This window comes from Oncorhynchus clarkii, chromosome 10 (genome assembly GCF_045791955.1).
Source record: "Oncorhynchus clarkii lewisi isolate Uvic-CL-2024 chromosome 10, UVic_Ocla_1.0, whole genome shotgun sequence".
Lineage (NCBI taxonomy): Eukaryota > Metazoa > Chordata > Actinopteri > Salmoniformes > Salmonidae > Oncorhynchus > Oncorhynchus clarkii.
In genome coordinates this window covers 6,537,806-6,551,835 of record NC_092156.1, presented here as the reverse complement: position 1 = coordinate 6,551,835, position 14,030 = coordinate 6,537,806, and the positions used below count along the sequence as shown (strand labels likewise).

Here is a 14,030-nt window from a genome sequence, read left to right as displayed (position 1 = left end):
GTAAAACAAACATACAGTCAATGATACAGTATAAACAAGTCTATATGCGATGTGAGCAAATGAGGTGAGATAAGGGAGGTAAAGGCAAAAAAAAGGCCATGGTGGTGAAGTAAATACAATATAGCAAGTAAAACACTGGAATGGTAGATTTGAAGTGGAAGAATGTGCAAAGTAGAAATAAAAATAATGGGGTGCAAATAAAATAAATACAGTAGGGAAAGAGGTAGTTGTTTGAGCTAAATTATAGATGGGCTATGTACAGGTGCAGTAATCTGTGAGCTGCTCTGACAGTTGGTGCTTAAAGCTAGTGAGGGAGATAAGTGTTTCCAGTTTCAGAGATTTTTGTAGTTCGTTACAGTCATTGGCAGCAGAGAACTGGAAGGAGAGGCGGCCAAAGAAAGAATTGGTTTTGGGGGTGAAATGACTCATGTCCTGAGTAAGATTTGTGCTATTTGATTAAATGAAAAAGTAAACCAAAGAAATCTCACTCCTATGAGCTGCTTTGTATGCTTTCATGGTTCGTCTTTAATTGCACTTGGATGTTTGTTTGCTGACTGTTTTAGGATAACCATCCTAGCTTGAGCTTATGGGTTGTTCGTCGACTCCATGTCATGTGACTCATTTCAAAGAATTGCCAGAAGCATAAGTTAGTGGGATAAGCTGTTGGGGGGGGGGGGGGGTGGCTAAGTGCTATGGACCCAAACACGTGCACAAACACACACACAAAAACACACACACACACACAGCATTAACCACCCAGCCAACTAGAGAAAGCTGACAAAACAATGGCTCTATTTCATGCTTCTATTTCCACCCCAAAAAGGATCTCTTCGGATGGTTTAACCCTTTCACTTCCACTTCCTGTGTTCTGTTCGCTGGTTATTTACTATTGGTTGGTTTATAAAATGGCTTTTTACAGGCTTCAAACTCATTCTGTCTCTTGTCTGGTCTGCTTCTTCATGGTTCTGGCGTCTCCGTCTGTCTGTCTGTGTTTTTTCTTTTTGGTTTCAAATTTGGTTTTCCGTTTTTTTTTTTTATTCCATAAAGGCACTCGCTCACATGCACAGCTTCCGCGTCGCCCTGTCCCACCGCCGAAACCGAGACGATCCAAGAAAGGTGTGTCTCGCTGTCGCTGCTGATTGGCTGTCTCTCTCTCTCTCTCTCCTTTCTCCTTCCCTCTTTCCCACTTCCCTCTATCCAAAACATTATAATGATCTATGGATTCACACTGTTCAATATCCAAAACATTATAATGATCTGTGGATTCACACTGTTCAATATCCAAAACATTATAATGATCTGTGGATTCACACTGTTCAATATCCAAAACATCTTAATGATCTGTGGATTCACACTGTTCAATATCCAAAACATCTTAATGATCTGTGGATTCACACTGTTCAATATCCAAAACATTATAATGATCTGTGGATTCACACTGTTCAATATCCAAAACATTATCATGATCTGTGGATTCACACTATTCAATATCCAAAACATTATAATGATCTGTGGATTCACACTGTTCAATATCCAAAACATCTTAATGATCTGTGGATTCACACTATTCAATATCAAAAACATTATAATGATCTGTGGATTCACACTATTCAATATCAAAAACATTATAATGACCTGTGGATTCACACTGTTCAATATCCAAAACATTATAATGACCTGTGGGTTCACACTGTTCAATATCCAAAACATTATAATGACCTGTGGGTTCACACTGTTCAATATCCAAAACATTATAATGATCTGTGGATTCACACTATTCAATATCCAAAACATTATAATGATCTGTGGATTCACACTGTTCAATATTCAAAACATTATAATGATCTGTGGATTCACACTGTTCAATATCCAAAACATTATCATGATCTGTGGATTCACACTGTTCAATATCCAAAACATTATCATGATCTGTGGATTCACACTGTTCAATATCCAAAACATTATCATGATCTGTGGATTCACACTGTTCAATATCCAAAACATTATCATGATCTGTGGATTCACAGTATTCAATATTATAACATTATCACTATAATGATCTGTGGATTCACAGTATTCAATATATAAAACATCATTTATAATGAACTGTGGATTCACAGTATTCAATATTATAACATTATCACTATAATGATCTGTGGATTCGCAGTATTCAATATTATAACATTATCACTATAATGATCTGTGGATTCACAGTATTCAATATTATAACATTATCACTATAATGATCTGTGGATTCACAGTATTCAATATCCAAAACATTATAATGATCTGTTGATTCGCAGTATTCAATATTATAACATTATCACTATAGTGATCTGTGGATTCACAGTATTCAATATCCAAAACATTATAATGATCTATGGATTCACAGTATTCAATATCCAAAACATTATAATGATCTGTGGATTCACAGTATTCAATATTATAACATTATCACTATAATGATCTGTGGATTCACACTTCAACATCAACATTATAATGATCTGTGGATTCACAGTATTCAATATTATAACATTATCACTATAATGATCTGTGGATTCACAGTATTCAATATTATAACATTATCACTATAATGATCTGTGGATTCACAGTATTCAATATTATAACATTATCACTATAATGATCTGTGGATTCACAGTATTCAATATTATAACATTATCACTATAATGATCTGTGGATTCACAGTATTCAATATTATAACATTATCACTATAATGATCTGTGGATTCACAGTATTCAATATTATAACATTATAATGATCTTCCTTAGACTAAGGAAGTATGAGGCCTAAAACTTAGATTGATGCAGTTCCTGGTTATAGCGTTTGAATATACAAATTGCCCTAGTTTCAGTGCAGTTCCCCCTTCCTTCAGCATCCCCTCTGATCTCCTTATGTCTGTCTCCTGTGTGACTGTATAATATAAGATCTGGCCTCGGGCTGCTCTCTCTAGGGTTGGCTTGGGTTTCTACATTTAGTTTGATTGTACTACTGAGTGTGTCCGAACCAGGAGGACCAGGGTGAAATGCTCCATTTAACCTGCTCCTCTGTCCCCACCCAACCTCACTCCCATACCCATCTGCTCTTCCAGTGGAGGCTGCTGCGCTGTGGGAAGATAGCTTAGACTCCTCCAGTCAAGGTTTGTAACATATCCGTTAGTTTCTCTCTCTCTGTCTCTCTCTCTGTCTCTCTCTCTGTCTCTGTCTCTGTCTCTGTCTCTGTCTCTGTCTCTCTCTCTCTCTCTCTCTCTCTCTCTCTGTCTCTCTCTCTCTCTCTCTCTGTCTCTCTGTCTCTCTTTCTCTCTGCCGCCCCCCCCCCCTTGCCTGCTCTAGTGTCCACTGGAAACCTGCATGTATTAGAAAATATACGCATGACATCGTCTGGCTCTCTAGACGTTACACTGGCTCTCTAGACGTTACACTGGCTCTCTAGACGTTACACTGGCTCTCTAGACGTTTCTCTAACTTCTCAAGTCTCCACTGGAAACCTGCATGTGTTATACTAGATACCCTTGACATCATCAACATGCGACCTCTCTAAATCGGTCTCTGACTTGCGTCATTCTTAACGGGCTGATATGAATTAACCTCATCCTGCTGCCACCAAGGACTGTCTGCTTGCCTGTTGATAACAGTGCTGGTGATGACGATGTCCTCTTCCTCCTGATGTTGTGTCATGTAATGTTCTAAGGGACATCATCATCATCACATGAACTCTCAAGTCTCTTCTTGTTTTGCACTGACAGTTATAGTGACACACACACACACACACACACACACACACACACACACACACACACACACACACACGCACACACGCACACACACGCACACATACTCACTTACACTTTCACATACACTACATATGCACACACACACAACACACTTTTAAACTCATCATATACTGCTGCTAATCTGTTTTTATTATTATTATCTATCCTGATGTCTAGTCACTTTACCCTGCCTTCATGTACATATCTACCTCAAATCTCCACATTGATCAGATACTCCCTGTATATAGCTGCACATTGATTTGGTACTGGTACTCCCTGTATATAGCTCCACATTGATCTGGTACTCCCTGTATATAGCTCCACATTGATCTGGTACTCCCTGTATATAACTCCACATTGATCTGGTACTGGTACTTCCTGTATATAGCTCCACATTGATCTGGTACTCCCTGTATATATCTCCATATTGATCTGGTACTGGTACTCCCTGTATATAGCTCCACATTGATCTGGTACTGGTACTCCCTGTATATAGCTCCACATTGATCTGGTACTGGTACTCCCTGTATATAGCTTCACATTGATCTGGTACTGGTACTTCCTGTATATAGCTCCACATTGATCTGGTACTGGTACTCCCTGTATATATCTCCATATTGATCTGGTACTTGTACTTCCTGTATATATCTTCACATTGATCTGGTACTGGTACTCCCTGTATATAGCTCCACATTGATCTGGAACTCCCTTTAAATAGCTTCACATTGATCTGGTACTGGTACTCCCTGTATATAGCTCCACATTGATCTGGTACTCCCTGTATATAGCTCCACATTGATCTGGTACTCCCTGTATATATCTCCATATTGATCTGATACTCCCTGTATATAGCTCCACATTGATCTGGTACTGGTACTCCCTGTATATAGCTCCACATTTATCTGGTACTGGTACTTCCTGTATATAGCTCCACATTGATCTGGTACTGGTACTTCCTGAATATAGCTCCACATTGATCTGGTACTGGTACTTCCTGTATATAGCTCCACATTGATCTGGTACTCCCTGTATATATCTCCATATTGATCTGGTACTGGTACTTCCTGTATATAGCTTCACATTGATCTGGTACTGGTACTCAATGTATATAGCTCCACATTGATCTGGTACTGGTACTCCCTGTATATAGCTCCACATTGATCTGGTACTGGTACTCCCTGTATATAGCTTCACATTGATCTGGTACTGGTACTTCCTGTATATAGCTCCACATTGATATGATACTCCCTGTATATATCTCCACATTGATATGATACTCCCTGTGTATCGGGGCGGCAGGGTAGCCTAGTGGTTAGAGTGTTGGACTAGTAATTGGAAGGTTGCAAGTTCTGACAAGGTACAAATCTGTCGTTCTGCCCCTGAACAGGCAGTTAACCCACTGTTCCTAGGCCGTCATTGTAAATAAGAATTTGTTCTTAACTGACTTGCCTAGTTAAATAAAGGTAAAAACATGTAATAAAAAATATAGCTCCACATTGATCTGGTACTGGTACTTCCTGTATATAGCTCCACATTGATCTGGTACTCCCTGTATATAGCTTCAAATTGATCAGGTACTGGTACTCCCTGTATATAGCTCCACATTGATCTGGTACTTCCTGTATATAGCTCCACACTGATCTGGTACTTCCTGTATATAGCTCCACACTGATCTGGTACTTCCTGTATATAGCTCCACATTGATCTGGTACTTCCTGTATATAGCTCCACATTGATCTGGTACTTCCTGTATATAGCGCCACATTGATCTGGTAGTTCCTGTATATAGCTCCACATTGATCTGGTACTTCCTGTATATAGCTCCACATTGATCTGGTACTTCCTGTATATAACTCCACACTGATCTGGTATTTCCTGTATATAGCTCCACATTGATCTGGTACTTCCTGTATATAGCTCCACATTGATCTGGTACTTCCTGTATATAGCTCCACATTGATCTGGTACTTCCTGTATATAGCTCCACATTGATCTGGTACTTCCTGTATATAGCTCCACATTGATCTGGTACTTCCTGTATATAGCTCCACATTGATCTGGTACTCCCTGTATATAGCTCCACATTGATCTGGTACTTCCTGTATATAGCTCCACATTGATCTGGTACTTCCTGTATATAGCTCCACATTGATCTGGTACTTCCTGTATATAGCTCCACATTGATCTGGTACTCCTTGTATATAGCTCCACATTGATCTGGTACTAACCTGTATATAGCGCCACATTGATCTGGTACTGGTACTTCCTGTATATAGCTTCACATTGATCTGGTACTGGTACTCCCTGTATATAGCTCCACATTGATCTGGTACTGGTACTCCCTGTATATAGCTCCACATTGATCTGGTACTGGTACTCCCTGTATATAGCTTCACATTGATCTGGTACTGGTACTTCCTGTATATAGCTCCACATTGATCTGGAACTGGTACTCCCTGTATATATCTCCATATTGATCTGGTACTGGTACTTCCTGTATATAGCTTCACATTGATCTGGTACTGGTACTCCCTGTATATAGCTCCACATTGATCTGGAACTCCCTTTAAATAGCTTCACATTGATCTGGTACTGGTACTCCCTGTATATAGCTCCACATTGATCTGGTACTCCCAGTATATAGCTCCACATTGATCTGGTACTCCTTGTATATAGCTCCACATTGATCTGGTACTAACCTGTATATAGCGCCACATTGATCTGGTACTGGTACTTCCTGTATATAGCTTCACATTGATCTGGTACTGGTACTCCCTGTATATAGCTCCACATTTATCTGGTACTGGTATTTCCTGTATATAGCTCCACATTGATCTGGTACTGGTACTTCCTGTATATAGCTCCACATTGATCTGGTACTGGTACTTCCTGTATATAGCTCCACATTGATCTGGTACTCCCTGTATATATCTCCATATTGATCTGGTACTGGTACTTCCTGTATATAGCTTCACATTGATCTGGTACTGGTACTCCCTGTATATAGCTCCACATTGATCTGGTACTGGTACTCCCTGTATATAGCTCCACATTGATCTGGTACTGGTACTCCCTGTATATAGCTTCACATTGATCTGGTACTGGTACTTCCTGTATATAGCTCCACATTGATATGATACTCCCTGTATATATCTCCACATTGATATGATACTCCCTGTGTATCGGGGCGGCAGGGTAGCCTAGTGGTTAGAGTGTTGGACTAGTAATTGGAAGGTTGCAAGTTCTGACAAGGTACAAATCTGTCGTTCTGCCCCTGAACAGGCAGTTAACCCACTGTTCCTAGGCCGTCATTGTAAATAAGAATTTGTTCTTAACTGACTTGCCTAGTTAAATAAAGGTAAAAAAATGTAATAAAAAATATAGCTCCACATTGTTCTGGTACTGGTACTTCCTGTATATAGCTCCACATTGATCTGGTACTCCCTGTATATAGCTTCAAATTGATCAGGTACTGGTTCTCCCTGTATATAGCTCCACATTGATCTGGTACTTCCTGTATATAGCTCCACATTGATCTGGTACTTCCTGTATATAGCGCCACATTGATCTGGTACTTCCTGTATATAGCTCCACATTGATCTGGTACTTCCTGTATATAGCTCCACATTGATCTGGTACTTCCTGTATATAGCTCCACATTGATCTGGTACTTCCTGTATATAGCTCCACATTGATCTGGTACTTCCTGTATATAGCTCCACATTGATCTGGTACTTCCTGTATATAGCTCCACATTGATCTGGTACTTCCTGTATATAGCTCCATATTGATCTGGTACTCCCTGTATATAGCTCCACATTGATCTGGTACTTCCTGTATATAGCTCCACATTGATCTGGTACTTCCTGTATATAGCTCCACATTGATCTGGTACTTCCTGTATATAGCTCCACATTGATCTGGTACTCCCTGTATATAGCTCCACATTTATCTGGTACTCTCTGTATAAAGCTGCACAATGATCTGGTACTCCCTGTATATAGCTCCACATTGATCTGGTACTCCCTGTATATAGCTCCACATTGATCTGGTACTGGTACTTCCTGTATATAGCTCCACATTGATCTGGTACTCCCTGTATATAGCTCCACATTTATCTGGTACTCCCTGTATATAGCTCCACATTGATCTGGGAAGGACTCTTAAGAAAGCATTTCATGGTTAAGTCTCCAACTGTTGTATTCACTCAGACTGAACTGAGTGAAAACAGACCAAACTGAGTAAAAACAGACCAAACTGGTTTGACTCTTTTATGTGACCCTCGCCATCCTGAAGGCCTGCAAAGAAAAGGTCCAAAAACATCCTCAAAGCCAGCCTCTGCTGTTGTTCATCTTGTACTCTCGGTTCTCCCGGTGATTGTGTGCTGCATGAGTTACTAGTAACTGCATGGAAATTAAAATGAACAAGATGTTCCACTCAAAAAATGGGTCAGAAATCTGACTCTGTATTTCTGTGTTTGATTGACAGATCCCAGCCAATCTGATGTCGCCACGGCCAACCCGGTGGACACCGGTGCTCGCAGGATGAAGGCCATCTTTGATTACGACCCTCGAGAGAGTTCTCCCAACGCTGACATTGAGGTGAGCGTCATGCTGTTCCCTGTAACGAAGGCTTGTGTTATAGTTCTATATTAAAAACAGACCGTAAAAAGACGTGTTTCCGATTCACTAGACAGTCAAGTTGGAGCTCTAATGTTCTATTGTCTGTACTGGACAATGGAAAAAAGTCTCATACCAATCAGGCCTTACCAGTTGATGTTATTCCATTTTGGGAAAGATAAAGTCCTATTGTTATCATGGTCTTCTCTATGGCCATCTGCAGGTTGAGCTGACCTTTGGTGCCGGGGATATCATCTATGTGTTTGGTGACATGGACGATGATGGGTTCTTCTATGTAAGTGTACCTGGTATCTGTCTATCTGTCTATCTGTCTCTGTCTATGTGTCTCTGTGTCTCCCTGTGTGTCTCTCTCTCTCTGTGTCTCTCTCTCTCTGTGTCTCTCTCTCTGTGTCTCTCTCTCTCTGTCTCTCTCTGTCTCTCTCTCTCTGTGTCTCTCTCTCTCTATCTCAGGTGTGCAAACAAACACTCTGAGAAGGCTGTAATTTTTTAAAAACTGTTTTAACACCTTAAAAACGTGACCATGTGAATGACGAGGACGTTGTTGTTGTTGTTGAAGTATTAATACAGGTGTAGGTGATGGACAGACATGCTCGCGGACTGTCTTTTTTGATTGCCTAAGGTCAAAGGTTATACATGTGTGATGTGGGTGTCTAATGTGCGTCGTTTCCAGGGTGACCTGAACGGACACAAAGGCCTGGTCCCGTCTAACTTCCTACAGGCTGCCCCAGAGGCTGCTGGGAAAGCTCCACCATTTGACTCCCAGCCTCCGTCTGTAGCCGAGCTCAGGACAGAATCGCAGGTACGGTCAGCACACTGTGTGGACGCGTATGACGGCCTTGTAGCCAAAACGTTTGTAGCCCGTTGCCTCTCAAAGCCTGACGGGAAAGAAGTTCTAATCTTTCTTTTGGGGGGGGGGGGGGGGGGGGAATGTGGAACTCCCACACAGCATTTATTTCACCAGGTAATTTGACTGAGAACACGTTCTCATTTACAGAAATTACCTGGGGAATAGTTACAGGGGGGATGAATAAGCCAATTGGAAGCTGGGGATGGTTAGGTGGCCATATTGGGAATTTAGCCAGGACACCCCTACTCTTACAATAAGTGCCTTGGGATGTTTAGTGACCACAGAGAGTCAGGAGACCCGTTTAACATCCCCAATCACTGCCCTGGGGAATTGGGATATTATAATTACATTTTAGACCAGAGGAAAGAATGCCTCCTACTTGCCCTCCAACACCACTTCCAGCATCATCTGGTACCATCTAGGGACAACCCTGCTTAGCTTCAGAGGCAAACCAGCAGTGGGGATGCAAGGTGGTATCCTGCTGACCATTTGATGTTGCAGAACACTGACAATATTTCTATGCCGACCATTTTAAGAAATATAATTTATATGTCCCCTTTTTTTGTTGTTGTTGTCATATCCCTGTCACCTTATGTCTTACTCTTTTGGTTAAGTCTCTATCATTTCTGTTTTTACATTTTATTTTCTCCTTCTGTTTCCTGCATGGCCTTTTGAAGAAGCAAAAACGAACTGTGCACTTTAAGACTTAAAGCGTGAGTGTCTCTGAGGGGGATCACACCCTCCCAGCTGAGTGTTAGTAACTAGTGCTTCCTACTTCCTCCATCCTGTGCTGCTGTTCATCCTCATTCTTACCTTACCAGTACTAGTCTCCTCAGATGTGTAGCCTCCTGTCCATGTTCACAAGATCAGACCCAGGGTGACGAGCTGAGATTTCAGACCAACTGGGCATTCTCTGCTCACCCCACCCAACCGTTCTCCTGTATCCCTTGGCTTCCCTGATGATTTATATCCCTTGGCTTCCCAGATTATTTATATCCCATGGCTTCCCTGATGATTTATATCCCTTGGCTTCCCAGATGATTTATATCCCTTGGCTTCCCTGGTGATTTATATCCCTTGGCTTCCCTGGTGATGTATATCCCTTGGCTTCCCTGGTGATTTACATCCCTTGGCTTCCCTGGTGATTTATATTCCTTGGCTTCCCTGATGATTTATATCCCATGGCTTCCCTGGTGATTTATATCCCATGGCTTCCCTGGTGATTTATATCCCTTGGCTTCCCTGATGATTTATATCCCATGGCTTCCCTGGTGATTTATATCCCTTGGCTTCCCTGATGATTTAAATCCCTTGGCTTCCCAGATGATTTATATCCCATGGCTTCCCTGGTGATTTATATCCCATGGCTTCCCTGGTGATTTATATCCCTTGGCTTCCCTGATGATTTATATCCCATGGCTTCCCTGGTGATTTATATCCCTTGGCTTCCCTGATGATTTAAATCCCTTGGCTTCCCAGATGATTTATATCCCTTGGCTTCCCTGATGATTTATATCCCTTGGCTTCCCAGATGATTTATATCCCTTGGCTTCCCAGATGATTTATATCCCTTGGCTTCCCAGATGATTTATATCCCTTGGCTTCCCAGATGATTTATATCCCTTGGCTTCCCAGATGATTTATATCCCTTGGCTTCCCAGATGATTTATATCCCTTGGCTTCCCAGATGATTTATATCCCTTGGCTTCCCAGATGATTTATATCCCTTGGCTTCCCAGATGATGTATATCCCTTGGCTTCCCTGATGATTTATATCCCTTGGCTTCCCAGATGATTTATATCCCTTGGCTTCCCAGATGATTTATATCCCTTGGCTTCCCAGATGATTTATATCCCTTGGCTTCCCTGATGATTTATATCCCTTGGCTTCCCAGATGATTTATATCCCTTGGCTTCCCAGATGATTTATATCCCTTGGCTTCCCAGATGATTTATATCCCTTGGCTTCTCAGATGATTTATATCCCTTGGCTTCCCAGATGATTTATATCCCTTGGCTTCCCAGATGATTTATATCCCTTGGCTTCCCAGATGATTTATATCCCTTGGCTTCCCAGATGATTTATATCCCTTGGCTTCCCAGATGATTTATATCCCTTGGCTTCCCAGATGATTTATATCCCTTGGCTTCCCAGATGATTTATATCCCTTGGCTTCCCAGATGATTTAGAGGCCCTGATTTTTTTTATATATATTTTTTTAGCTTTAGCCAACTATTTACAGTTAAATGTTTCCCTCTGTTACGTGTTCAATCAGTTCATGTACAATTGACATAACTGACTCTTAGTAAGTTTGTTGTTGATAGTATGTTACTTAACAGTTTTAGTTGATCGACAGGTTTAGTAGAAGCCTCAATACTTTAAGAATAAAGAACTGTTGCATTCTTATACTCGTATACTCTGTTTCCATGGTTTCTCTCCACAAGGTGAACCTGAGCACATTCCCAGAGGAGGTTCCACATCCACCCCTCCACACAGGGCTGACTGGCCCAGCCCACACACATCCACCCCTCCACACAGGGCTGACTGGCCCAGCCCACACACATCCACCCCTCCACACAGGGCTGACTGGCCCAGTCCACACACATCCACCCCTCCACACAGGGCTGACTGGCCCAGTCCACACACATCCACCCCTCCACACAGGGCTGACTGGCCCAGCCCACACACATCCACCCCTCCACACAGGGCTGACTGGCCCAGTCCACTCACATCCACCCCTCCACACAGGGCTGACTGGCCCAGTCCACACACATCCACCCCTCCACACAGGGCTGACTGGCCCAGTCCACACACATCCACCCCTCCACACAGGGCTGACTGGCCCAGTCCACACACATCCACCCCTCCACACAGGGCTGACTGGCCCAGTCCACACACATCCACCCCTCCACACAGGGCTGACCGGCCCAGCCCACACACATCCACCCCTCCACACAGGGCTGACCGGCCCAGTCCACACACATCCACCCCTCCACACAGGGCTGACTGGCCCAGTCCACACACATCCACCCCTCCACACAGGGCTGACCGGCCCAGTCCACACACATCCACCCCTCCACACAGGGCTGACTGGCCCAGTCCACACACATCCACCCCTCCACACAGGGCTGACCGGCCCAGTCCACACAGACCACCAACACCTGGATCCGTCCGCAGCAGCAGCCATGATGAAACCCTCCTCCATGGACCCTGTCCCAACCCCAAGGCAAGCCAGCCTCAGCACCTCTCCGCCCCACGTCCCAGCAGAAAGCCCCCCCCAGACAGACGTCTCCCCACCAGGCAAGAAAAATAAAAGCTTGTTCTCCAAAGGGAAGAAGCTTTTCAAGAAGCTGGGATCCAGCAAGAAGGATTGAAACTCGGGACATTTAGCACTCATTGCAGTTTTTGTTGAAAACAGTTTTATATCATTATCAGTCTTGGTTGTCTTGAACTATGCTGTTAGTTTAGTTGTAATATTCAGTAACTGTGGATACACTAAGATATTATACAGCTGAATACACCTCTTCGATATAATACTATTAGACCAGCTGGCAATATGTGGAGCGTATTTTGTGTGTATCTGAAATGGCACCCTATTCCCTATATAGTGCACTACTATAGCACCCTATTTCCTATATAGTGCACTACTATAGCACCCTATTCCCTATTTAGTGCACTACTTTGGGAATAGGGAGACATTTCAGATATATAAGACGTGATGGCATCAATTGAGCGCGTGTTAATGAGCACGTTGAAGTATTTCAGCTCTTAACCTGTTCTGTGCTTACAGACGTCCTCTGAATACCCACTGATTCTATGATAACCTTTAGTAGTCCAATCTGTGAGGGGTTTCTCCTTCACCTTCATCTGGCAGTATTATCTGGAAGGATTTGATCAGATACTGATGTTAAAAATGGTGCTCTAGACTTTCATTTAGACTCTCCATCGTTGGCTTGGAGAGGCCCCATGCATCATGTCCAGGCTACGTTCCAACCACTGTCAGTTTAAACTGAGAGGACGGGCTTGGAGAGGCCCATGCATCATGTCCAGGCTACGCTCCAACCACTGTCAGTTTAAACTGAGAGGACGGGCTTGGAGAGGCCCCATGCATCATGTCCAGGTTACGCTCCAACCACTGTCAGTTTAAACTGAGAGGACGGGCTTGGAGAGGCCCATGCATCATGTCCAGGCTGCGCTCCAACCACTGTCAGTTTAAACTGAGAGGACGGGCTTGGAGAGGCCCCATGCATCATGTCCAGGTTACGCTCCAACCACTGTCAGTTTAAACTGAGAGGACGGGCTTGGAGAGGCCCATGCATCATGTCCAGGCTATGCTCCAACCACTGTCAGTTTAAACTGAGAGGACGGGCTTGGAGAGGCCCCATGTCCAGGTTACGCTCCAACCACTGTCAGTTTAAACTGAGAGGACGGGCTTGGAGAGGCCCATGCATCATGTCCAGGCTACGCTCCAACCACTGTCAGTTTAAACTGAGAGGACGGGCTTGGAGAGGCATCATGTCCAGGCTACGCTCCAACCACTGTCAGTTTAAACTGAGAGGACGGGCTTGGAGAGGCATCATGTCCAGGCTACGCTCCAACCACTGTCAGTTTAAACTGAGAGGACGGGCTTGGAGAGGCCCATGCATCATTCCCAGGCTATGCTCCAACCACTGTCAGTTTAAACTGAGAGGACGGGCTTGGAGAGGCCCATGCATCATGCCCAGGCTATGCTCCAACCACTGTCAGTTTAAA

At 43.2% G+C, this 14,030-nt stretch overlaps 1 protein-coding gene across 1 annotated transcript in view; it reads left to right on the top strand.

Annotated features, from left to right (window-relative positions):
- LOC139419808 (peripheral-type benzodiazepine receptor-associated protein 1-like) overlaps window positions 1-13,430 on the top strand; it is a 193,532-nt gene extending 180,102 nt beyond the window's left edge. Inside the window, exons 26-31 of the mRNA XM_071169793.1 lie at window positions 1,048-1,116; window positions 3,110-3,157; window positions 8,279-8,391; window positions 8,633-8,704; window positions 9,101-9,229; window positions 11,723-13,430. Coding sequence (XP_071025894.1) covers window positions 1,048-1,116; window positions 3,110-3,157; window positions 8,279-8,391; window positions 8,633-8,704; window positions 9,101-9,229; window positions 11,723-12,652 — 1,361 coding nt within the window. The 3' untranslated portion in view covers window positions 12,653-13,430. The remainder of the gene's footprint in view (window positions 1-1,047; window positions 1,117-3,109; window positions 3,158-8,278; window positions 8,392-8,632; window positions 8,705-9,100; window positions 9,230-11,722) is intronic.
- Window positions 13,431-14,030: the final 600 nt, after the last annotated feature.